We start from the raw sequence: 23,987 nt of genomic DNA, 5'->3' as shown, positions 1-23,987 counted from the left end.
TTATTATTATTATTATTATTATTATTATGAACTTTTATTGTAGACTCTCCAGCCCTAAGCCTCCGGTTTCCGGTTGAGTCGTGGTTAGCTTCCGTGTTAGAGGTGTGGTGATATGAAGATGGCGGCCCCCTCAGAGTTGTTTTGCTGGAAGGGCGGTTGGGGTTTACCTTCAGTGGATCCGGACAGTCTCATTGTTCTGGTGGGTTTTTATAGGCGCTCGTACTATTCTACTACTGCTCGATCCTTGAACAGCAGCAGTGTCTCTCTGTCTCTCACTCTCTCTCTCTCTCTCTCTCTCTCTCTCTCTCTCTCTCTGTCTCTCTCTCTCTCTCTCTGTCTCTCTCTCTCTCTCTCTCTCTCTCTCTCTCTCTGTCTCTCTCTCTCTCTCTGTCTCTCTCTCTCTCTCTCTCTCTGTCTCTCTCTCTCTCTCTCTCTGTCTGTCTCTCTCTCTCTCTGTCTCTGTCTCTGTCTCTCTCTCTCTCTCTCTCTCTCTCTCTCTCTCTCTCTCTCTCTCTCTCTCTCTCTGTCTCTCTCTCTCAGTCTCAGTCTGCTGGACCTGCAGCTTCGGGAGCTTAATCTTTAATTAAACTGCAGCGTCCCGCTGTAACCACAGCCCTTCTTTAAGCTACAGCTTCTCATTAAAGCTGACAGGCAGATCTCTGAGTTAGGGAAGCACTGGCTACCTGAAGAGCCTAGCTGTGTGCACTGCCCACACTCATGTAGCCCAGGTAGGCTGCTCTGTCTCCAAACAACAGCCTGGGAAGTATGGGACTGTACTTTACCGGCTGTAACGTTACTATTTATAGTCTCTCTGTTTATATGTTTAAACAGCTAATGTATTTGTTGGGACAGTTCCTCAACATGTTCTCAGAGGGTGTCCAGTTACTTAGCTACCTCAAACCAACACCCTGTTGGGCCATGTGCTATTCCTTTTCCTAAAAAGCAGCATCCTATTAAGCTACGCTCAGTGCTGAGTCTGCTTGTGCATCTGTAGAAAATCACTGGAGAAATAGGAGGATGCTTTGGAGGGGCTGCACACGAGCATAAGGTCACCCTGGCCAATGCTAAGAATCAGCTAGAGGGGTATAAAGCACCCCAGCATTTGGGCTGTGAGGCAGTGAAATTACTGTCTTTGGATTGAGGACCCTGTAAGGAGTTGAAGTGGTGTTTGTGATCCAGAACTAATAATCCAACATCAGTACCTGACCTTACTAAGGCTCTTGTGGCTGAATGCAGTTAAGTCTTCACAGCAGTGCTCCAACATCAGCTAATATAGTGTATGCCCCCCTTGTGCTGCCAAAACAGCTGACCTGTCAAGGCATGGACTCCACAAGACCTCCGAAGGCATCCTGTGGCATCTGGCACTAAGATGTTGGCAGCAGATGCTTTAAGTCCTGTAAGTTAAGAGTTGGGGCCTCCAAAGATCACATCAGTGAGCCTTGGACACCCATGACCCTGTCCCCGGTTCAGTGGTTGACCTTCCATGGAGCACTTTTGGTAGGTACCGACCACTGCCTTTTTGGGAACACCCCCAAGACATGCTGTTCTGGAGAGGTTCTGGCCTAGTCACCTAGCCAGCAACTGACCTCACTAGCATTCTTGTGGCTGAATGCAGTCAAATCCTCAGAGCAGTGTTCCAACATCTGTGTAAGAAACTCTTTTCCAGAAGGTGTCGACTTAGTTGCCTTCCTGTGACTTGCAGTCTGGTTTGGCCACAGAGGCTGTATGATCTCATTCACTTGACCATGTCTGTTCCAGCTGTAGCATGACTCTGGGAGACAGGCTGGACCTGCTACTGTCCGACAATTAATGCACATACAATTAAGGGGGCTAATAAATGTAGATTAGGTCAGAGCACCTGATGTGTATTCATATAGTAGTTCTGGGTGGGTGTAAGAGATTGCATTGTGTTGTGTGTGGGTTTGAAAATGTATTTATTTAATAAATTACCTAATGTTATTTGTAATAGCTTCGTCTTTCCCAGCCACTAGTTAAGACTGGGATGCTTGAAGGCTGGCGTGTGCTTCCTTCAAGTCACTTGAAGCCAGCCAGCTTCATCTTTTCTCATCACTAGACAGCTGAACATGCTTGGAGGAGTGGAAACACTTGCTTGTAAGCCTGTGGTGTTTTGCACCATGCCAGCTATCCAAAGAAAGTGAGACTAGTCTAGTTGTGTTCTCTAGGTCTCCTGGCCATGGTGTGGCATCAAACCAGAGATCAGACGATGGAGCCAATGCTTGGGCGCCTGCACCCAAGAGAGAATTATTTGAGCGTCTAAAGGTGCACGTATTTGTCACTGTACAGCGAAATGTGTCCTCCACATTTAACCCATCTGGTAGTGAACACACGCTCACACACACACACGTGTTAGAGGCAGTGAGTACACACACACCCAGAGTGGTGGGCAGCCACCTCCAGCGCACGGGGAGCAGAGAGGGTAAAGGGCCTTGCTCAAGGGCCCAACAGTGGCAGCTTGCAGAGCCCGGGAATCGATATCCCGGCGCTCTAACCGCTGAGCCACCACTGCCCACTGGACTTAACTTATTCAGGACTTAACTTTGAACAATAGAGCCATCAGCAGAACAGCAGAAAAAAAGCTGGGTCATTTCTGTGGCTTGTGGTTTTCTACTGTTGAATGTGGAAAGGAAAGTAGATCTCTCTTGGAAACATATTCCCAACATGTCTCCACTTCACTGCAAAATCCCTATCCGTGTCTCTGAAGCACCGCAGTTGCTGTATGGAATTAAGTGTGATTCAGCAGTGTTGTTTGAAGGTCCCTAAGCTTTTTTACTTTCAAATGATGTGGCTTGTCTTTGAGGAGATGGACCTCATGTTTTAATAATCCACTTTATGAATTCTGCTCTGATGCTTGGACTTCATGCTTGACAAAAGCTTTTTGCACTGCTGTTTAGAAAAGGAAAAAAAAACAAGCCTAAGGATTGGGACATCTCTTTTTATTGCCCGATAGCATGAACATACTGTAATAATTAAGCAGTGTAAAAAGCTATTTTTCTTGGCCTACCTCTCCCAAGAAGGTGCTTTTAGAACTTTCCCCTCCATGGCGGTTGGGAAAATGCCTGTGGTATTTTTTTTCCCCTTGAAGTTTGTAACCGCAGGCGGATTCCTTACACAGTAGCAAACGGCGAGTGACGTATACTTATTCTCTACGACTGCATGGAAACACACAGTCTGATTTCATTCCAAATTTCCACATGATTCCTGAGTGCTTGGGATGTTCTGCGGGCATGTCTTTGCTTATTCCTTTTATTGATGATAGATCTCAGTTTTCCAGTAAGTAAAATATCATGTGTAAACCTATGAGGTGACCGGTGATGCAGAAAATCCTTACATTGACATGTGTGTAACCCTCAAACATTAAGGTTTAGTCCTTATAACTACAGGCTTAGTTTAAGGTGATATTACAGGTGTTATTATGCAAACCATTTAGTAGAAGAACAGCTTAGCTCACAGGGTATTAAACACTATTTGGACAAATTTATTGGGACACCTGCTCATTCCTTTTTCTTTTCCTTTTTAAATAAACTCAAGGACGGTGAAAAGTTATATTGTGCTTTTGTTAAAAATAACTGCGTCTACTGTCCAGGGAAGGTTTTGTAGGTTTCTACTAGATTTTGGAACAATGCTGTGAGAATTTGGTTGTGTTCAGGAACAAGAGCGTTAATGAGGTCAGGATGTTGGATGATCACCACCCTACCTCTTTCCTAACTTCCCAACTTATCCCAAAAGTATTGGATGGAGCCCCACCATAATTACAGAAAGCACAATGTCTTCACAGCTCAATGCTGGGGGGCTTTATATCCCTTTAGCCTAGGTTATTGATTATCTGCTCCAGAGAATCCTACTCTATTGGCAATATTTCAATGCATGTGTGCATGTGCACATCTGTATCAGCAATGAGTGCAACTTAAAGTAGCTGAATGCATTCATTAGAAGGGGTGTCCACAATTGCTTGATGCAAAATGAAACTTCCTGTATTTTCTAATATCGCGATCTACAGTTGAAACCAGAAGGATCATCCTTGGATGCAATTTCTAGATGCCTGAAGGTGCCTTGTTCCTCTGTACAAACAATTATCTGCAAGTACAAACAAGATGCCAATGTCCAGCCATAATACCGCTCAGGAAAAGAGACTGGTTCTGTGTCCCAGAGATGAACGTGCTTTGGTCTGAAATGTGCCCAAATCAACCCAAGAACAAAAGCAAAAGACCTTGTGAAGATGCGACTGAAGCTGGTAAAGACATGACATCATCATATGGGCTGTCCCAAATTGTTTATAGGCATAGTAATCTTAGTGTATTTAAACTTTTGACTTTGAAGAAATTAATAAAACTGCCTTAAAAATCCCCCCTCTCATTATTCTGGTATTTAGCAAATAAAAATAATTTTGGTAATCCTAATTGACCAAAAACGGGAAAAGCTTATTCTAAATTTATGTTGGACAGTGAGAATAAAATGCATATGTGCCTTTTTATATAGTGTATGTAAACTTCTGGTCTCAACTGTATATCACAGGAAAACAAAATAATACAATGTTGTTTTTTTCCAGTATGGTGCAGCCCTACCAGAAATGTATTTACAGTGTTTCTGAACCCAATTAACATTTGGCCAGAGTAGTTAACATCCAGCTAACATCAGCCTAATGCTCTGTAGGTCCCCCTCATGCCAACAAAACAGATCTGACCCATCATGGCATGGACTTTACAAAACCTCTGAGGGCGTCCTGTGGTATCTGACACCAAACCGTTGGCAGCAGATCCTTTAAGTCCTGTTAGTTGGGAGGTGGGGCCTTCATGGGCATATGTACATCTTAGGCAACCATGACCCTGTTTCCTGTTGCTGGTCCACTTTATGACCTTCCTTTGAGCACTTTTGGTAGGTGGCAACCTCTTAATATTGGGAACGATGCTCATCCTTATGCTTATGCTTGCCCTTTTTTTTCTACCTTCAACACATCAGCTTTAAGAACTGTCACAAGGGCCACTGTAATGAGATGGGCAATGTTCTTCATTTTCATTTTTAATGTTATGGCTGATTGGTGTATGTACCTTATTTCATTAGGTGATGCATCCTGTGTTAACACACATAACCTAATGCTTCAGTTTGTGTGTTAAATCTTCACCCCATGCATTTGGAGTGGGTCTTACAGTAACTATGCACAGACTGGTGTTGGGTTGCAAACTGTAAAGTGCGAGTGCCAGCAGAAGTAGTTTGGCCTTTGCTGTTCATGTTTCTTTTGGAAGGTACTTGTGCAGCTATTAGAATATCCGTGATTTATTTTCATGTCGGATAGTCTCTGGTTTTACGACATGCAGTTTGAAATTGTACAGAATTTTACTAATAAATCTGAAGCCATGATCTCAGCCTTTGATGTCATTAAGGGTGCTGTTCCAAGTGGCTGCAGCACTGCAGGAAGGAGTTACCAGAGAAATTCAGAACTCTGCTATGGATTGTCTCTGCCCCCCTAGATAAGAGAGAAGCCACTGCTAGTCTGTTGAACTGCAGATACAGGGACAGTATAAAGCATGGCAACAACGATATTCAGCCAGTCTGGCTTAACAGAAGACATTCAGGGTTCTGTCGTTATAGTGGGACTCGTTAAAGGTGCTGTATATGATTATGGAAAATAACTGTTAAATTACAAAACAGACATGCCCCATCCCTTCAGTTTTCCTTCAGAAGCTCCGCCCCCCCAAATTCAAGCACACATTGTGATTTTCTATCACAAACATTCGCAAATGGGACAGCAACATTAGGCCAGTGTTACCCACCTGTCCAGCAGGAATAGACCAGCATCTCATCCCTTTTCATGCCTTTCAACATTCGGCGGTCTCTCTATCGCCGTGTCCTTGCACCTGCCCCTCCCCTTGCCCCATCCTGTGCATGAGCCCCCTGTTGCTGATTGGCTGCATCACCAATTTGATTGATTCCCATTTACAGAACCAGGGCTAGGTGCAAACACTAGACTTATTTCAAGTGCGCAAATAAAGAGAGAGAGAATTCGCCGGATTTCTAAAGAGCATATTGTATTGCAACTGTGTGCAGCACCTTTAAGGCTGGTGGCTCGCTTCTATTATGCATGACCACTTAATGGAGCAGTTTAACACATCACTTTTGTGTCACTGCAGTCTTGTAGCATTAACTGTTGTGCAAGATTTGCAGTTTCAGTGCGCATCCTAAGCAATCTTTTCCTCAGGGCATCCTGCTTCACTCTCAACACTCTTCTTTGTAGTCTCAGACAGCTTTGAACAGGAACTTTAAGACCTGTGAACATGGTGGAAGAAATTAGCGGTGTTTTCCGTGACGTTGCCCTGAACCACCCCCACCCCCTTCTCACCTCCTTTCTTACCTCCTTTCTTCCTCATCTGCCTCTCGGCTACAGAGACTATGTGATAAACTGTTACTTTAAATCTGCTGTCAACAGTGATTATACACTTTTTCCCCCCAGAAAGCAGTCTTGGAGTGAAATAACAGAGATATTGTGAACCACTTGATGATGAAAGCAGGCAAAAGAAGATGTGATGTGGCTTTCCTGGTTCTGCTCTAACGCGCTTGAGTCCAAAACTGTTCTACAGCTGAGGAGAAGAGCGCTCTTGTCTATTTGCTTTAAAGAAATCATCTGGAAATAATCTCTCTATTTCCGCAGTGGTTTCAGTGTTATAATGGCAGTACAAATAGAAAAGGAGTGACATCATATGGATTTGTGGATTTTATCCTCCTTGCTATTTCTCTCTCTTTCTTTCAGCTGGCCTCTTAAAGCCCTGTTAAGATGATATGAAGTTCTTGACTGCTCCATAGCAGGGTTTCTGTTAATCATGGTTGCAGATTGCAAAGCAATAGTTATCAGATTATTATTATTTGTTCATTTATTTATTATTATTATTATTATTATTGATGTTTTTCTGCTGGATTTTTGAAGGCTTGTCCCACAGTTTTAGAGATCAACATCGTTCCCACTCCATATTGTTTTTTTTATTGGACGTACAGTTTCAGTGTAGCAGTGTGACACTTTTTGTCCTGCATTATTTTTCATAGGAATTAATGGGGTGCCCAAGCTTGGCTGTGCAAAGCTTGTCTGTGGAGAAACTGCACAATTTGAATGTCTGCAATGAGTTCACATTCTCATAGTCATTGTAAGACTTTTCTGTGGTGCTGATAATATAAATACCTTTATAATAATGCAATCACACCCTGTTAAAGAGCAATACACTCATTTACAGTTATTCAGACTATCCTAATTAAATACAACATACAAAATAACACAGCTGTTTTAAACAGAGTCTGCATACTAGCTCATGTAAATTGACTCTTCTTGCAAATTAAACATAAGGGACAGTGTTGTAGTAATGTTCATATATTATTTCACACGCGTATGAGCCATCACATTAGCCCCTCTGAGAGGTAAAGTGAAAAAACATTGATCATCTTCATCTACAGAGGCATCTGTCATAAGATGAATATATTTGACAGTAAGGGAACAGTCAGTTCCTGAAGGTGATGTGTTAAAAGTATACCCCAAGTCCTTCAATGGTCAGATCAGTTGTGGTGGCACAAGGCTGTATTAGGGAGGTGATTCTAATGTTATGGCTGATCGGAGTAAGTCGATAACATAATAATAGTGATGGACTTGAGCTGGTCGTTGAGTTTGAATTTCACACCCAGTGAAGTGTTGAGTGGCTGTTATTTCTGCCAGAGGAACAGTAGACTGCTTCCCTGCCCTTGTTCCCCCAACACCAATCTCAGCTGAGACACACTTTTTCCCCTGCTTTGAATTTGAGTTGCCAACTGGAAATTAGGCTTCGTGTGTGTGTGTGTGTGTGTGTGTGTGTGTGTGTGTGTGTGTGTGTGTGTGTGTGTGTGTGTGTGTGTGTGTGACTGTGTTGCTTGGGTTCAGTCAGTTATTTATTTATTCATTTATTTATTTATTTATTTATTTTAATGGTTGTGTGGTTTTAGCATTTTATCCTGCTGTGCAGCTCGCTATTACAGTAAAATACTGTCGGTAAAGTCTCTGCTGGTCTGGATTTATGCCTTAACCTAACTGGCTTTTTACCAGTCTGGTCTGGTTCTAATTTTATCAGATGTAAATTTGATGATTACCTGGCTGTGACCTGGAAAGCTGTGCCTAAATCAGCACTTGGACTGAACTGAATTGCTCAGTCATTAAAAAGGACACGTTTACCTCTGTAGTTGTTCATAATTATACAACTACCGTTCAGTTAATGTCTGACGCATTAAGTGCACAGAAAACTGACATAACTGATATGTTTGTTACACCGATCAGCCATAACCTTAGTACCTTCTGCCTAATACAGAGTCATTCCCCCTTGTGCTGCCACAACAGGTCTGAGCATTAGAGGCACAGGCTCCACAGGACCTCTAAAGGCGTCCTGTGGTATCTGGCACCAAGACGTTAGCAGCAGATCCTTTAAGTCCTGTAAGTTGTGAGGTGGGGCCTCCATGGATCACATTGCTCGTTCACAGGTTGTCCTTTCTTGGACTGCCTTTGGTAGGTAATGACCACTGCATACATACCTGGAAAAACCCCACAAGACCTGCCTGATGTCTTGGCCATCACAATTTGGCCCTTATCAATGCTTTCCCACATTTCCACATTACCTTCAAGGAACTGACTATAAGATAATCAATGTTTTTCATTTCACGTTTCAGTGGTGCTTTTGTTATGGCTGGTCAGTGTGGGCATAATAACGTTATGTCTGGGTGTAACATTTACTAAATGGTACCTGAGACTTAGACTTAGACTGAGGCCTAAATCGAGAGCTACCAAAGATTATGTCTTGGGTCTTTTTTGTTTTTAGATCTTGCTACATTATAATAGTATGTCATTTTGTTCTAGAATATTTAATTTTTTTGTGTGTTAATAACCTGTTTATGTTTGTATTTACAGTAATACACATACAAGCAAGGATTCATTTAACAGTTGCAGCTAGAATTATTTTCAAGGAGACAATTGAGGGCCTAGATCAGAGAAGCTATGTGAAACTAGCTTAAAGTGATGCACAAATATACCTATATTCATAACTTTTGGCTTCTGAAGTGACCCCAGTTTTTCTTTTTCAGGCATACGCACGCTTTGCTGGCGCACCCCTGAAAATTCACAAGATCTCCAACCCCTGGAGGAGTCCCACAGGTGAGCCGAATATTTCCTCGAAAATTTTAATGGGCAGTTTCCAGGCAGACAGTCATTATTAATGCCAGAAGGTTGCTTTTATGCTGATCAAATAACAAGTGCTGGCAGAAAGAGTCAATGGATTTAAGCCTGACCACACATGGCCGAGAGTGATCTGAACCAGTTCTGTTTAGGTTGGACGCTGACCGAAGAAATTTGGCCACTCTTCTTTCCTGTAGTTGTGGCTTTATCTTGAAACTTGTTTTTCTGTTTCTTTTTCTTTCCATGTTTTTACTGTCTGTCCTCCCGTGCTCTTTGTCTTCTGTATCAGTCATGCCTGTTCTAGTGTTTCTTACCTCTCTGCTCTGAACTAATATGAGTGTGTGAGTTCAGATGCATGAGTAGCATTAGCACAAAAAAGGATTTGTCAGTATGGTGGTTAGTGTTAGTGGTTAACGGTCTGCAGGAAATAAACTGCTTCCACTACTACAACTAGTAATACAATAAAATTGAGTGGGTATTACATGTATTAATTAGTCTTACTAAAACGTGATAACAGAATGCGTACTGGAACACTAACCCATGGTGTGTTGTGGCTATGGGCTATCTCTGCTAGGTTACCTCCCTGCCCTGAAGACCAAAGATGAGGGAAGCTTCTCTCAACCAAGCAAGATCATCATTCAGCTCAGGAAACAGGTGACGTCACAACACCGTTTCTGCGTCAGGCTGATTGTGTTGTGGACGACAAACAGGCAGTGTAGTGTGACCTAATTAAGCTACATGATTAAAAGTCTAGCATGTCCAATTTGTCATATTTTTCTGCCCTACGACATGTTCCTTGATGTTGACCAATAGGAGGGCAGAGTGCTTTCTTGTGTAAACATAGTGAAGGCAAAGAGTGATGCTGATGCTGCAGCTCTCAGGTGAGACAACAGAACTGAGGAAAGGTTTGTTGAGCTGTGCCAACGAGGGAGTGCCATGACGTGGGATTCGCATTTATTTATTTATTTATTTATTTTTACCCTCTCTTTACATAAAGTGAACCTGATATCTACATTTATGTAATGTTATTGATGTTACCTCAAGTTCTCTTTGAAAGATAGACAAGGATGTCCGATTTGTGACACACCAGGAATGAGTCCACAGTCGTTTTTTCTTATTATTTTTCTTTTCTGAACAAAAAACTGCCAGCGTCATACACAGCACTTCTGTAGCCATGGTAGACAGTTTCTTGATGCTTCTCCCGGAGGACCTATGAACTTTGATCCTGCAAAGAGCTGAATGGTGATTGGTCGGCGTCAAACCTCTAGTTTTGCAGTGTCCCGATCAAGACATGGCACAAATTTATGGCACGAGGAGTGCTTAATGTGACTTAGTGCTTATTATAAGATTATATATCTTATTTGGTTTTTTAAAAAAGTGAATTTAAATGCAGCAAATTAAAAATGAATGTTATCACGGCATCTGAAAAAATGTTATGGTTTGTAAAACAGGAATATAAAATCTTAAACTTGTACTGTGTTGTGTTATAAAAGTATGAGGGCCTGTGTTGCGTGTTGAGCAAGTAACTATGGTAACGTTGTAGAATTACAAAACAGACAATAAGAAACCAGAATACAGTGTGGTTCAAAAAGTTTGTCGTTTATTATTACAGTTGTTGCCAAACGTACATCATGAAATCAACCCAATCACTTTTCCGGCCTGTATGACTTTTGTTCACATTATTTGATTCAGTGTTTCATCTGTCAGAGGGAACACTAAATGAAATGAAAATACAACAATGCGTCATTTTTGCTTTGGTCTGGACCAAGGCAACAGAGCTGCAAGTATAAACGCATCTTAATTGTCTAAAGACAATTCCAGAGAACTCATAAAACTGGCTCTGACAAGTCTGTGTTCTGGTTTTCTTTTTCGTGTTAGGCCCCCAGATGTTACCTTGAATATAAATTTGAAAATGTGAATTAAAACTGAGTGCTTCTTCGAAATTGAATTTCAGACATTTGACCAAGCTTGAAATTGAGTTTCAGATTTTGTTACTGTTTCACAAACCTGTAATGTTATAATACAGATTCAAAACAATAGCATTCAAATTCAGATGTTTGCATCCCAGTTCACATCTCTGTTTGCATGGTTCTATCTCGTATAGCATATATTTCTACACATATTTTACTGAAATGTACTGAAACTCTTGTGTTTATTGAAATAAGCACATTTATCTGTTTATATTTATCGGGATAAAATGATAGACATCTAAAAATTATATAATCTAAAAATTATAATAATACAGTATCTTGTAATGAGACATATTAAATACATTGACCAGATTTAAGCTCTTTTAATTTGTGGAGAGATCATTGTTTTGCAGTGCAAGAAACATTGTGGACATTTCTGTCTTGTGAAGTTGTAGGTTTGGCCAGATCCTTTCAGCTCTAAACAAGTGGAATTAGGTCTGCATGGAAAGCCACTGAAGTTGACAGAATGCATTATGTCATGATGGCTTCAGTGCCAGATACGCAGTCTTCTGCTGTGAATGTTTTGACGGTTGCTCTTTACACACTTTTTCTTGAACTATGCAGAATGGTGTAATTGCTTAATGAACATTTCCTGTTGTGGTGGAAGCAGGATGGAAAGCTTAACCTGAAAAAAACTTAAGTCTCCCCTGAGTCCCACTGACCTTTTTATTTTAAAGGGAGCGGAATTAGGCAGCTCATTAAGCTGCTATCTAGCTGGTTTAGCATTTTCTCAAGAGGTTTAAACACACATTGCAACATTTTCAGTTTGTGCTTTATGGCTTGGATTTAAAAAGCTTGACCTCAGCTGATGTGTTGTGTCTTCTCTTAATTAATGGGAGATAATTGTTCCTTTTTTTTCTTTCCTCAGAAATACAACGCTGATTATGATTTGTCAGCGAAAGAAGGAGCAGACACGCTTGCCTTTATCTCTCTGCTGGAGGAGAAGCTGATGCCTGCTCTGGTGAGATCTCCATGAAGAACATAGAAGCAAGCTTGTGGAGATAATTGAACAAATCCTGCCCTTACTGAAGATAAATCAGGCCTCATGATAAAGAAAAGTGGACTAGTCCACCCCCCACTTTATGCCTCACATTTTTTTCTCCAAAGCAAGCTATTTCTTCTCTCTTCCCACCCTACAATTCATTAGTACGTAGAGGGCAGGTATGTTATTATCTCTGGTATTTAGTGGCTGCTGTATAAAAATTCCAGACAGTTTGCCCACAGTTGGAGCCAGCGGTGTTGGAGTTGGACCCTCTTTAACTCCTCCACCACTTAAAATTAAAGGCAGCAGGAAGATATAACTGGATTCTGTCCATCTAATGGTTATTATTGTTTTCTTGAACATTTCTTAACATAAGAGAAGTATTCCTAACTTAAATTCAGATGAAATTCCACAAACTGCTGTTATGAAAAAAAGCCTATAAAACTAGTGTTATGTGCTATGCAGCAAAAATCCTGGGGCAATTTTAGGGCAATGATCTAATGAACATGACCTCCTGCATCTTCTGGCATGACTTCCCTTCCCTTTCTGCCCATCTTTTTCTCCTTGTCCTTCTATCCTTCTCCTATTCACACACTCCTGCAGATTTACACTCTGTGGGTTGATCCTAAGAACTATGTGGAGGTGACACGGCGCTGGCATGCAGAAAACATCTCCTTTCCCCTAAACTTCTTTCTACCCAGCCGTATGCAACGGCAGCAGCTGGAGAGAGTGCAGCTCATGCGAGGAAACAGAACTCTAGAGGCTGGTGAAGAGGCTGAGAAAGAGGTGAGGAGATTCAGACTAGTGTTTTGGAGGAGAACATAGTATTGGAACATACCATACCATAAGCCCCAGCACTTCTCTGATGGGATACACCCACATGCCATAGTTTAGATTATTGGTACTGGTTTAGAGCATGGTAGATCAAGAGCATATTAAAGTGTTTAAACCCTTTTACATCAGTAAAAAAAATTATGGACACCCATGATGTTTTAGTCCTGCAAGTTGTGCCTTGACCCGCTGAGGAATGGACTCTACACGAATTCTGAAGGTGCCCTGTCGTATCTGACAGCAAGACTTTAGCAGCCCATTGTTTAAGTCCTGAAAGTTAAGAGGTGGTTTAAAGTTTTTGTTGCAGGATATCACACAGGTGCTTAATTAGATTAAGGTCACCACCTTTATACTTTAATACTGTTCCTCAAACTGTTCTGGAAGTGGAGTGTGGCAGGGCAAATTACCCTGCTGATCTAGGTAGATTGCACATGCCAAATTGTCCTCCACATAAATGCCCAAACCCAGGGTTCCCCAGCAGAACACTGACAGGAACATCACACTCCCTCTTCTGGCTTGTCTTTTTTCCACTGTTTATCCTGGTCATGTCTCATGTAATAGAACAGAAATAACCTGGGACTCATTGTACCAGACAACTGTCTTCCATTTCCAACACTCATATGTTTTTGACCATGGACAGGGGTTTGCATAGGAACTCTGATAGATCTGTTGACACATTACTTTCATACCCATCATTACAAATGTATGTGATTTGTGACACAGAAGCCTTTCTGGCTGTTCAGCCCAGGAAAGCTTTAGTTTTCCTCATGCATCAGTGAGCTTTGGGTGCCCAACATCGCTTGTCCTCAAATGTGCCAGCTACAAGAACCGACTGTTCATTTACCGCCCGATATATTACATACCATGACCTGTATCATTGTTAGCTGTATTGATAATCAGCATTATAATATTCTAGCTCATCTCTGCATAATATAACTCTAAGCAGGGGTATTTTAACCTGCAGATGTAGAACTAGAACTGTTCAGCGAAACATCTTTTATTTCAAGCATTTAGATATTTAGATATCTCTTGAGGGGCTTTCTTGTTCCTGCAGGCTTTTAGTGTTCATCTTTACTACAACTCTGAGGATGCAGTAGAGGCTAATGTGGCAGCCACATGTACATAACAGTGACACTGTGGTTGTTGCTTTATAACACTCCTTTTCTTTCATTCTCTTTCTTATTTTCTCTGAAGCTGAACCATGATGCTCTGGAGTGCATGAATCTTCTCTCTCAACGTCTTGGATCAAACAAATTTTTCTTTGGGGATTCGTAAGTATCAATCAAAAACACATAGGAAACACAGTTTCTAAAAACTGATTTATGTGTGGTTTCCTCAGTTCACAATAGGTTCTTCCACAGCGTGGCTGAACAGATCCACACTGTTTTCAATGTCCTTATTTATCCAGTAACAACAGCAAGCAGGTGGTGAATCATACACATCTCCACTAAGTTGCTCTGTTTTGCTGGTGTTTATGGAGGGCATTTCTGTTAAATCCACAGCAAATAAGTACTGCATCTGACTGGTCTGCAGGTAGACCGTAACATAGCTACAAAACTTCACACACACAAACAAAGCAGTGTGTGTTTATCCCTCTCTGTTGTAGTAATCTCTGTCTTAGGTCTAAGGTGGTTGTGGCACTCTATAGAACAGTGGTTCTTAAACTGGTACTCAGGGATAGTCCAGGTTTTTATTCTGCCCCTATGTGTTGCACCTTGGAGCAGAATTATTGGGTCTGAGGCCCCCAAGTTTTACCTCGGAAGCTGAAGCTGAGGCTGCAGTGAGCACAGACTTGCCAAAACTGAACAAGACTGGAAAACTTGAGTTCAGCTGAGGCACACAGGACTCAGCATTTGGCACCAACAGTATGAATCCATTGACCCAGTCTGACTTGTGTCAACAGTCCAGGGTGGTTGAGGTAGTGTAATGGTGTGGAAAATATCTTCTGGGCACATTTTGGTACTGTTAATACCATTTAATCCTCAAAAAGTTGAGACCATGTTCATCCCTTAATGGCTAGAGTTTACCCATCTTCTAACTGCTACTTCCAGCATTATGATGCACCATGTCCCAAAGCAAAATCATCAATCAATCCTCAAACTGGTTTCATGACATAAGGTTCAGTGTTCTTCACTGACCTTCCCAAAACCTTTGGGATGTGATAAAACATATTCCCCAAAAGATTCCCAAAATGAAAGTGCTTCTATAACAATCTGCAGGAATTGCGCAATGCAGTTATGTCAACAGATCACAATCTCCAAGGAATGTTTTCAACATACAAATTCATAAATAGTTGAGGCTGTTTTAAGAGAAAAGGGAGGCCCGATCCAGTCATAAGTATAGTGTTACTAATCAGATGCTTGGGAACTGTATTATAAATTAGTGTGACAGTTTATCTAAATAAATAATTTAATCTAAATAATCTAATTTTAACGTTAATCCGGGATTGTCAATAAATTAATAATTTCAATTAAAAATATATATATTTGGAACTGATTTGTTTCATATCAGAAACCTTTTTGTTCTGACAGTCAGATCGATCCTTTCATCATTCAGTAATTGGCCTAATAGTTATCCTCTACTGCTAACAAAGAAAATGAACAATTAGGCTGCTTATCTTTGTTCAGCCTAAGAGCATTGACAGCAGAGCAGCACCAAGCCACGTTTGGGAGTAGGGATTATGTTCCTTCTCCAAGGACACAGCCAGAAATACCCAGCCAGTCCTTGGGTTTAAAAACATGACCCTCTGATTCATGGCTTCACTCTCTTACTTCTATGCTACCAGCCACACCTTTAAAAATGTCCCTTTCATGAATTGTTATAATAAAACTGTTTTATAATACTATTAATGCTATAAACTGCGTATTCAAAATGTCCGATGCTTAAAAAAGTCCCAGTTGTTGAAAACTGTGCCACTGTTCTAACACTTAGTAGACTTGCTGAGTCTGGTTCAGTCTGGCTGTGGAGAGCAGACTTTAAACACACTAATGTTTACATGTGCCCTCCAGGCCCTCCTCCCTTGATGCATATGTGTTTGGCCACTTGGCGCCTCTTCTGAAGATCAAGCTGCCCAGCAGCAATCTGCAGCAGCATCTGAAGTCTCTGGAGAACCTCAATAGCTTCTGCTGTAACATCCTGTCCCTTTACTTCCCCAGTGAAAGTCGAGGTGAGTAAACCAGTCACAAATGTTGTTTGAGGTAGCTTAACCATGTTGAGTGTATAATGCCCAGTAATAAAGAGGTCATAAATACATTGGACATCCCTTTTTTCTACATAAGCACAAGCTTGTTTTCCTTTTTGTACCTTAATTTTGACGTCTCAAGTCTGTGAAATTAATGGTTGTATAGAAGTACTGCAGAAGTAAAATAGGACAATTTAGGACCTGAATGACTTGACTTGAAGACTTTATTATCTGCATTATCCTTCATATCTCTGAAAATAAACATCAGAATGTACTTTGCTCAGACTGTGCTCAGTTATATAGTAAGGATAACCCCAATATCACAGATCTTTAACATTTAGAAGAGTCAAGTCACTGTGATGCCTTACTAAAAGACACTGCACCTGTTTGACCTACTTATACTTAGAAGCACAGAGTGCGTAGAGTATGTATGTATGTATGTATGTGTGTGTGTGTGTGTATATATATATATATATATATATAATTACCCTTGATCTAATCCCAGAAACCTCCTTTCATGATTTTTCTTATAATTGTACATTTTTTTTTATTACCTTAACGTCCTTAAATTTCTATATAAAAAAATTTAAAGGTGCACATGTTTTTCACTGTGCTATGTACAGCGAAATGTGTCCTCTGCATTTGACCCATCTGTGGTAGTGAACACACACTACCACAGAGCAGAGAGGGTGAAGGGCATTGCTCAAGGGGCCCAACAGTGGCAGCTTGCCAAGCCCGGGTATCGAACCCATAACCCTGTCATCAATACGGAGCTCTAACCACTGAGCCACCACTGGCATTTTCAGAAATCAAATAGACATTTCTACATCAAAACTGTCACGCAGGCTACTGTGACCTTTCTTAAATTCATAATCCAACACTAATTCAGTTTGATGTGGACTCAAATGTATTATCCTTCAAAAATGTTTAATTTTCACTGTTCATTCATGCAATAAAATGCCTGAAAACATAAAACAACTGTTTCTCCAAGCTGTTGTTTAAAGAACACACAATATTTTGGCCCAAAACAAAACCTTCAGAGGTTTGAGTGCGGACATCACAAAGAGGGATGTGTCCCAAAGTACCTCTTTTCTCAAGATCTAATATACATTATATGGACAAAAGTATTGGGACACCTGCTCATTTATTGTTCCTTCCGTAATCAAGGGTAGTAAAAATAATGTCCTGCTCTCTCATTTCTCTACTGTCCAGGGAAGGCTTTGTACTACATTTTGGAGCATTGCTGTGAAGATTTAATTACATTCAGTGATGTGAGTGTCACTCATTCCAAAAGTAGCCCAACAAAGAGTGTCCAACTTATCCCAAAATGTTTTGGATGGAGCACCATCCGTCATTCCAGAGAACACTCAATGTTGGGATCACACCTGGCATTAGGCTTGGTGCCAATAGGTTCATGTTTATCTGCTCCAGAGAGTTCTATTCCTATTCTAATGTGATTCTAGCTAAGAGCATTTACTAGAAGGGGTGTTCATAAGTACTTGGACATATGTATGTTACTGCAAACAAATGATGAAATTGTGCTTTTTTTTTATTAAATTATACAAATCTACATGCTCCTATGTATTGCTTAACCAGTATATGAAATAATTTTGTTGGTGTCATGCAATTATTTCCACTTTTTGACATAATTGGAAAGACTGTCAGTTGTTCTTTACATTGTGTCAAAGTTTTATGATAAGTGGACCAATAGAAACATGAAACATTGACTTCCATTAAATGTAAAAAGTTTTAATTTTTTTCCTTCTCCAGGAAAAGTTACCATTGTGAAGATAATAAGTCGTAGTCATTTCTTTGCTTCCAGCACACCCACTTTGCCTTTTTGAGTCAAAGCAAGAAAATTCAAACATGTGCAGGGCATTGGTCCACCACTGTATAGGTTTCATGTTTGGTTTATCACTTGTGTGTTGACAGAGGGAGTGGGTCGGCCAGTACCCAGCGCTCAGGAGGGGAGTGAGTTTGACCATGAGCCGTATAAGAGGCGTAAACAGCTGCTGTCTGTCCTGGTGGCCGTGGCAGCCATGTTGAGCTATGCTGTTCTCACGGGCATTGTAGCTATTGAGCATGTGCAGGAGGAGGTGGCGGGAGGAGGCAATGCATCCATGATGGCTGTTCATGAGGAAGAGGAGGAGTAGAGAATGAATGTGTGCACTTGATTTATCCAGGTGGGAAGAGAATTAACTCAGGATTCACTACATGTCTGACCTGAGATAGAAATGTAAATGGAACTTGGGCTTTTGTTTGGTTTCTCCAATATTTACAATCTCAATGGTTTTGTTTTGTTTGTTAATTTTTTTTCTCCCCTAATTTGGTGCTACACGTTCTAGTGTATTGTAGGTTTTAAGTTTTTGACATTACCTTTATATAGAACAGTATAGTTGACTTCAAATTATAATTGTTTGATTTTATTTGTTATAAAGGTACCTTATGGGTCATAGTACACAGAGCAGTACATATAAATGCTCAGCACTTGTTTGTTTACATATCTCTGTCACCCAAATTTCATTTGTGGACCAAATAACTACTACAGAGTGTACTAAGAAATTTCACCTTGTCTTTGTCTAAATGGGGTTGATCAATAGCTTCTATTCACAGCGCTTGAAAGGAAAACTCCATTGCCTTGTTGCCTTGTTCACTGGAAACTTGACACATGCTCCTGCTTGTCATGGCAGTGTACTCACCAAATTAGCAGACCCAAGACAGTAATTTTGAGCAGGTATCTGGGCTTGTCACTGATTGACATTATCTTTTATTGTTGTTTTTTTTATTATTATTCATTTGTTCTGATGGTTTTGATGCACATTTTGTTCGGCAGTGTTTGAAGTTAGAGTTTTAATCAAAGGATGTTTTGCCTGGTTGCAACATAGCTCTTGATAAACTACTCTGCTATTTGGAATTTGAAATGTCCAAAAACAAGTTATGTGTGACTTAGCAACACAGATGAGTCCAAAAATATTTATCCAAACGTAGCTCTAATGCACTAGTCTGAAAACAAGACTCTATGCTCTGCCTAATAGACTTTTACGTTCAGTGCTTTACTTGCTTTACTTAGCATTTCTAACAGGGTAAATTTTCCTATTGGCGCTGTCCTGCCAAAACCTTGTATCTCCATTTTTGCTGTTTTTCACTTTTTAAAAATGTGGCAGCAGATTGTTATGTGTCACATTTTATAATGAATGGACCAATAGAAACACTCTAAAAGGACCTGGAATAAAATCTTTCTATATTGACTTTTGTATGGTCATTTCTATATTGACCATTTATTTTGGAGATGCAAGATTTTTTGTGCGACAGCAGCAATATGTTTGGGTGTGTGTGCACATATCATGTGTGCCCATTTGAAAGCGTGTGCTTTTCCATGCAAGTGTGAGAGCTTATAGCAGAGTTGAAAGACAGTAGACAGTGTTTGGGGACCATATGTGATTATTATATGTCTATAGATATTTGGTATGCAGAGCCTGCTCCTCCGGCACCAGTAATACATATTATGCTTCTGTCACCCATCACACTCTGTCTGTACTGCTGTAGCCTGCTCATGGTAACCTGAAGTGAATTTCTGTATCAGTGTCCAATTCCAAATCACGTTCAGCAGTGCATGAAATGAGTCCAGTATAACCAGGATGAGTGTGTTTCAGACGAAATCATGTAAAACACGGGGTTTCAGCTGTTTGTAGGTGTATCTGCTGGGTGCAAATCTCAGGCTTCTTAGTCAGGCTTGAGGGCACAGGCTTTTGAAGAAGTAGACAGTTTCTCACCTGAATGGCTTATGGAAAGTTCTGTTTCTGAACCTTTATTGCTTGTTCCTGTTTCTCTTCTCATACCGGTGTATATGGTTTGTAAATATATCTATGGTAAATATATTTTCTTAACTTATGGACAAATAAATGTGCTTTGGAACCAACAAGTGGCTCACCGTTGTTTATTTTGCTACAGTGCTTTGAATGCTGATTGCTTTAAAGTCTGTTATCTAAGAAGAATGTGAACTCTCTTCCTGGGGTTGTCTCTAAAATAAAAAATACAGTTCCAAGACTTCCCAACCAGAGTCCTGGCGAGACTGGAACTGTGGTTGTTTGAATGAGCCCAGAGGGTCTTCTCTCTTTCTCTCTCCCCATCTCAGTGAGGGGTAGTAAACCAGTCTCAGTGTTTCTGAAGCATCTTGCGGAGCTGCTAAACCGCAGGCTTTCTGAGCACTGCACCCTGGGGAAACACAGCTGTGTATTACAGCAAGGCTCAGGAATCCCACCTTGGCTCCTGTTCACTCCAGGGTTTGTTTTGGGGTGTGTGTGTGTGTGGAAACTTTGTGAAAGGCCCCAGATTTGGAGCAATCACTGTTAGCCCCATCACCACCACCCCCACCTGATTGAAGGAAATCCCTGTGCCTGTGCCTGTGTGTGTGTGCGTGCATTAAAGGAGCTCTGTGCCCCAAGTGCAGTCACGGGAGCTGGTGTTTAATGACCTCAAAAGATCTGGAAAACATCCAGAACAGGAAAAATACTCTGCGACTCTGCTTTGTTCCATGCAGTCATTCCCATTCAGACTCCGCCAGAGAGGGACAAATTGGGGGGTTAAGGCCTGAAACTGAGTGGATCATGATTGTGTCTGCTTCTAGTTTAGTTCTGGGCTAAAAGGTGTGAGTCATGCTTTCAGACTGACCAATGCTGAGCATTAAAACATCTCTCTCCAAACTCACATTTTCCCCTCTGGGAGGAGAACGCTGTTAACAAGCCCTCCGTTCCAGGCGGGCACATTATTGCGTGTTTAGCGTGCCTCCTTAGCAGAAACCCTTTCAGAATGTGTCATGGTGTTCAAGAAGCGAAATAGCCGAGCACTTTCTTTCCAAGTCTGCTGCTTTCAAGGTCCAGTAAAGATGAAGTATGAGAAAAAAAAAGTCCCCCGGCACCTGCTGTTAAAAGCGGTTGCTAGGGCAACACAGTTGTAATCAAAAATAAACTTTTTTTTTTTCCTTGGGGCAGGGGAGGGTGGGTGTGTGTGGAGACAGAGTGGACACTTGGCTGTTCTGACCTCATTGATTGGTTTGAGCTGAAAGCTGTCTAAATAGTTTTCATTCTTTATCAAATACATCTAGCATGTCTTGTGTATTATAAAGCGAAGAGTAGAAGAATACCTGACTCCAAAAAACAGGCTGCATTCACGGGCTCTCTAAACACTGCATATTCAAAAGGACCTGAAAAGGTCACTGAGGTCACTGGGGGTCGTTTGTTGTTTGCCTGAAGGGGTCAACTGCATAGTCTCGGAAATACTACTTTCCCATGCTCCGCTTCAGTCCTTGAAACACCTTGAAGGCTCTTGAAAGTATTTATGGATATTTATTTTATTTGAACTCACTTCATTCTTGATGTTCTACAGCTCACCCAGTCATTTTAGGATCCTCTGCAGCTCAGTTCACCAGTCAGGACACAATCCAAATATCCAAAGATGCCACCGAATGTTCTCCGTTGTTGTTCTTTGGAGGATACATACATAAATAAATATGTAAATACATACGTCCACATAATACAGCTCCTGAAAAAATTAAAAGACCACCCTACATCAGTTTCTCTAGTTTTACTATTTATACGCAGTGTGTTTAGAAAAATTAACATTTGTGTGGTATTTCATAAACCATGGACATTTCCCCTAAATTACAAATAAACATATTCATATTTAGAGAATTTATTTGCAGAAATGACAACTGCTCAATGTATTATAATTATTTAATAAAATATATATTATAATTATAATGCAAACAAGTTATTATTCGTATTTAAACAATACTAATATTTAAACTTTGAGAGAATTCAGAAATCACAATGGTAAAATAATTTCATTCTTGGCAGGCTCTCCACTAGTCTCTCCACTATTGCTGTTGGGTGACTTTATGCCAATCACAGTCTGCAAATTCAGGTAATTCAGCTTTCTTTGATGAAATGCCTGGAATAAAATAGTCGCCATAAACATAGAGATGCTGATTTAAGAAACAAAATTAAGTGGTCTCTTAATTTTTTTTTCAGAGCTGTATAAGTGTGTGTTTAAGTATTTGACTTTGGTTAGGGTGGAAAATGCTCAGATGCAGTTTTACAAGCCTATATAGAACCCTGATATTTTGCCAAGATAATTATTTAGGGATGTACAGAAACACTGTGGATTACTTCATCATTTCATAGCCTATTGGATAGCTAGCACTGTAGCATAAACAAATACATTTTTGTAATTATTACAGAATAGCGTTGCTGCACTCTGTTTTCTCATGATGCAGTGTGAGGTTCTCTAGCTACAGATATTGTAGCTCGTATCACCTGGGTTAGCTCGCTGCACCAGCCTTCCTGCCATGCAGCAGTCCACTGGCCTCCTTTTCCAGTCCAGTCCGGCCTTTTAGCCTAAAAAGGCTATTGCTAGTGGGCTGGGTGCATGTACATGTACATGTACATTCATAAATATGATGAGTCAAGACAGCCCATTTTCCAGCCCTGTTTTACTTACATTGGACTTTCTTTTCAACGAAGAGACAACACTGTTTTAATTTCAGGTTCACTATATTTCACTCCCATTTACCAAACTCACTATTCAATTATGCCAAGATTAATAATGTTTTTCATTCTATGGCACTTTTGAAAGTAGTCTATATTGTGCACCTACATGACACATAAAATGAGCACAAACCGTTGGATTTGGAATGAAACAAGTACCACATTGTCTACAACATTTCCAACATTTCCAGATCTGGAATCACCTAGGAAAGAGTGAACAACTGAATGAAGGCATTGTCTGTGAGTGATTCAGAAAAGAGAGAGCAAAGACGTGTCCATGCCCAACCACAGCAAAAAAAAAAAAAGAGCTGTGTTCCTGCCTCCTTCTTGTCAGCAAAATTCTATTGCATATTACAATTCCTAGTGATATGCCAGAAACCCATCACCAGTACAGAAACAGTTATGTTAAAAACAGCTGCACAATTTTTATTGAACTACTGAAGAAGGCAAAACTGCATTATCCTTAAGAGGGACTTGCCCAGTGATGCTGAATGAAAGTGCAGACCTGCAGAAATGATTTCATCTTAAGATTTGCTTATAAACATCTCTCCAGATTGGGCTCCTTCCTGCTTAGATACTGCTACCATTAGAGTCTTTGGGCTTTGGGCTATATTTATATTTTATAACATTTCTGTTAAAAAAAAAAACTATACATTTTGCCATTCTTCACTACTTTATCCCTTTACTTTATTTATTACCTTTTTTGCCTTATTTTTAATGAGCTTTGCTCTAATTGGCTGTCCTGCATTGTGCCTTATTCTGAAAGCACTCAGAGATGTAACACTCCAGAGAACTGCAAGATGGGCGGTGCTAAACTGTGGTCGCCTGAATAGTGAGGGCTTATGTAAATGAGATGTGGGGCTGTCAGGGAAAACGTTGGCCTAGGTGGTTGGTGTGGTGCAACAGATGAAACCACTAGCTGCCATGAGCTATTACAGCATTCGATTCCCAGTCTGAGTGTGCTACACCAATACGAGTCCTTGAGCAAGACTCCCAACACTGCATTGGCCCACCTCTGTAATACAAGTAACCTTGTAAGTCGCTCTGGATGAGAGCGTCAGCTAAATGCCACACATGTAAATGTAGAGCTAAATGCATGACACATCTGCTTCCTACGCAAATTGGCAAAAGCAGACATAAGGACATTTGGATGAATGGTTTAAATTTAGAGCCGTAAACGCAGGTCCTGATATGGTGCCCCATAAACACTCCAGTCTTTTTGTGATTGTAATTAACAAACAATAGACAAGGAGAAGTAGCTAGTGCTAGTGCTAGTGTTATGCCATGC

The 23,987-nt window shown here is 40.7% G+C and overlaps 1 protein-coding gene across 1 annotated transcript; it reads left to right on the top strand.

Moving 5' to 3' along the window:
* The first annotated feature begins 117 nt into the window (after positions 1 to 117).
* On the top strand, positions 118 to 20,076 carry mtx1a (metaxin 1a). The gene is made up of 8 exons (XM_072679454.1): positions 118 to 199; positions 9,100 to 9,169; positions 9,765 to 9,844; positions 12,029 to 12,121; positions 12,746 to 12,928; positions 14,168 to 14,244; positions 15,982 to 16,139; positions 18,087 to 20,076. The coding sequence occupies exons 1-8, from the start codon at positions 119 to 121 to the stop codon at positions 18,305 to 18,307; spliced, it is 963 nt and encodes a 320-aa protein (XP_072535555.1). The 5' UTR covers position 118; the 3' UTR covers positions 18,308 to 20,076.
* Positions 20,077 to 23,987: the final 3,911 nt, after the last annotated feature.

Source organism: Salminus brasiliensis, chromosome 5 (assembly GCF_030463535.1).
Source record: "Salminus brasiliensis chromosome 5, fSalBra1.hap2, whole genome shotgun sequence".
Taxonomy (NCBI): domain Eukaryota; kingdom Metazoa; phylum Chordata; class Actinopteri; order Characiformes; family Bryconidae; genus Salminus; species Salminus brasiliensis.
The sequence above is the reverse complement of the archived record's forward strand: the minus strand, read 5'-3'. Positions and strand labels throughout refer to the sequence as shown.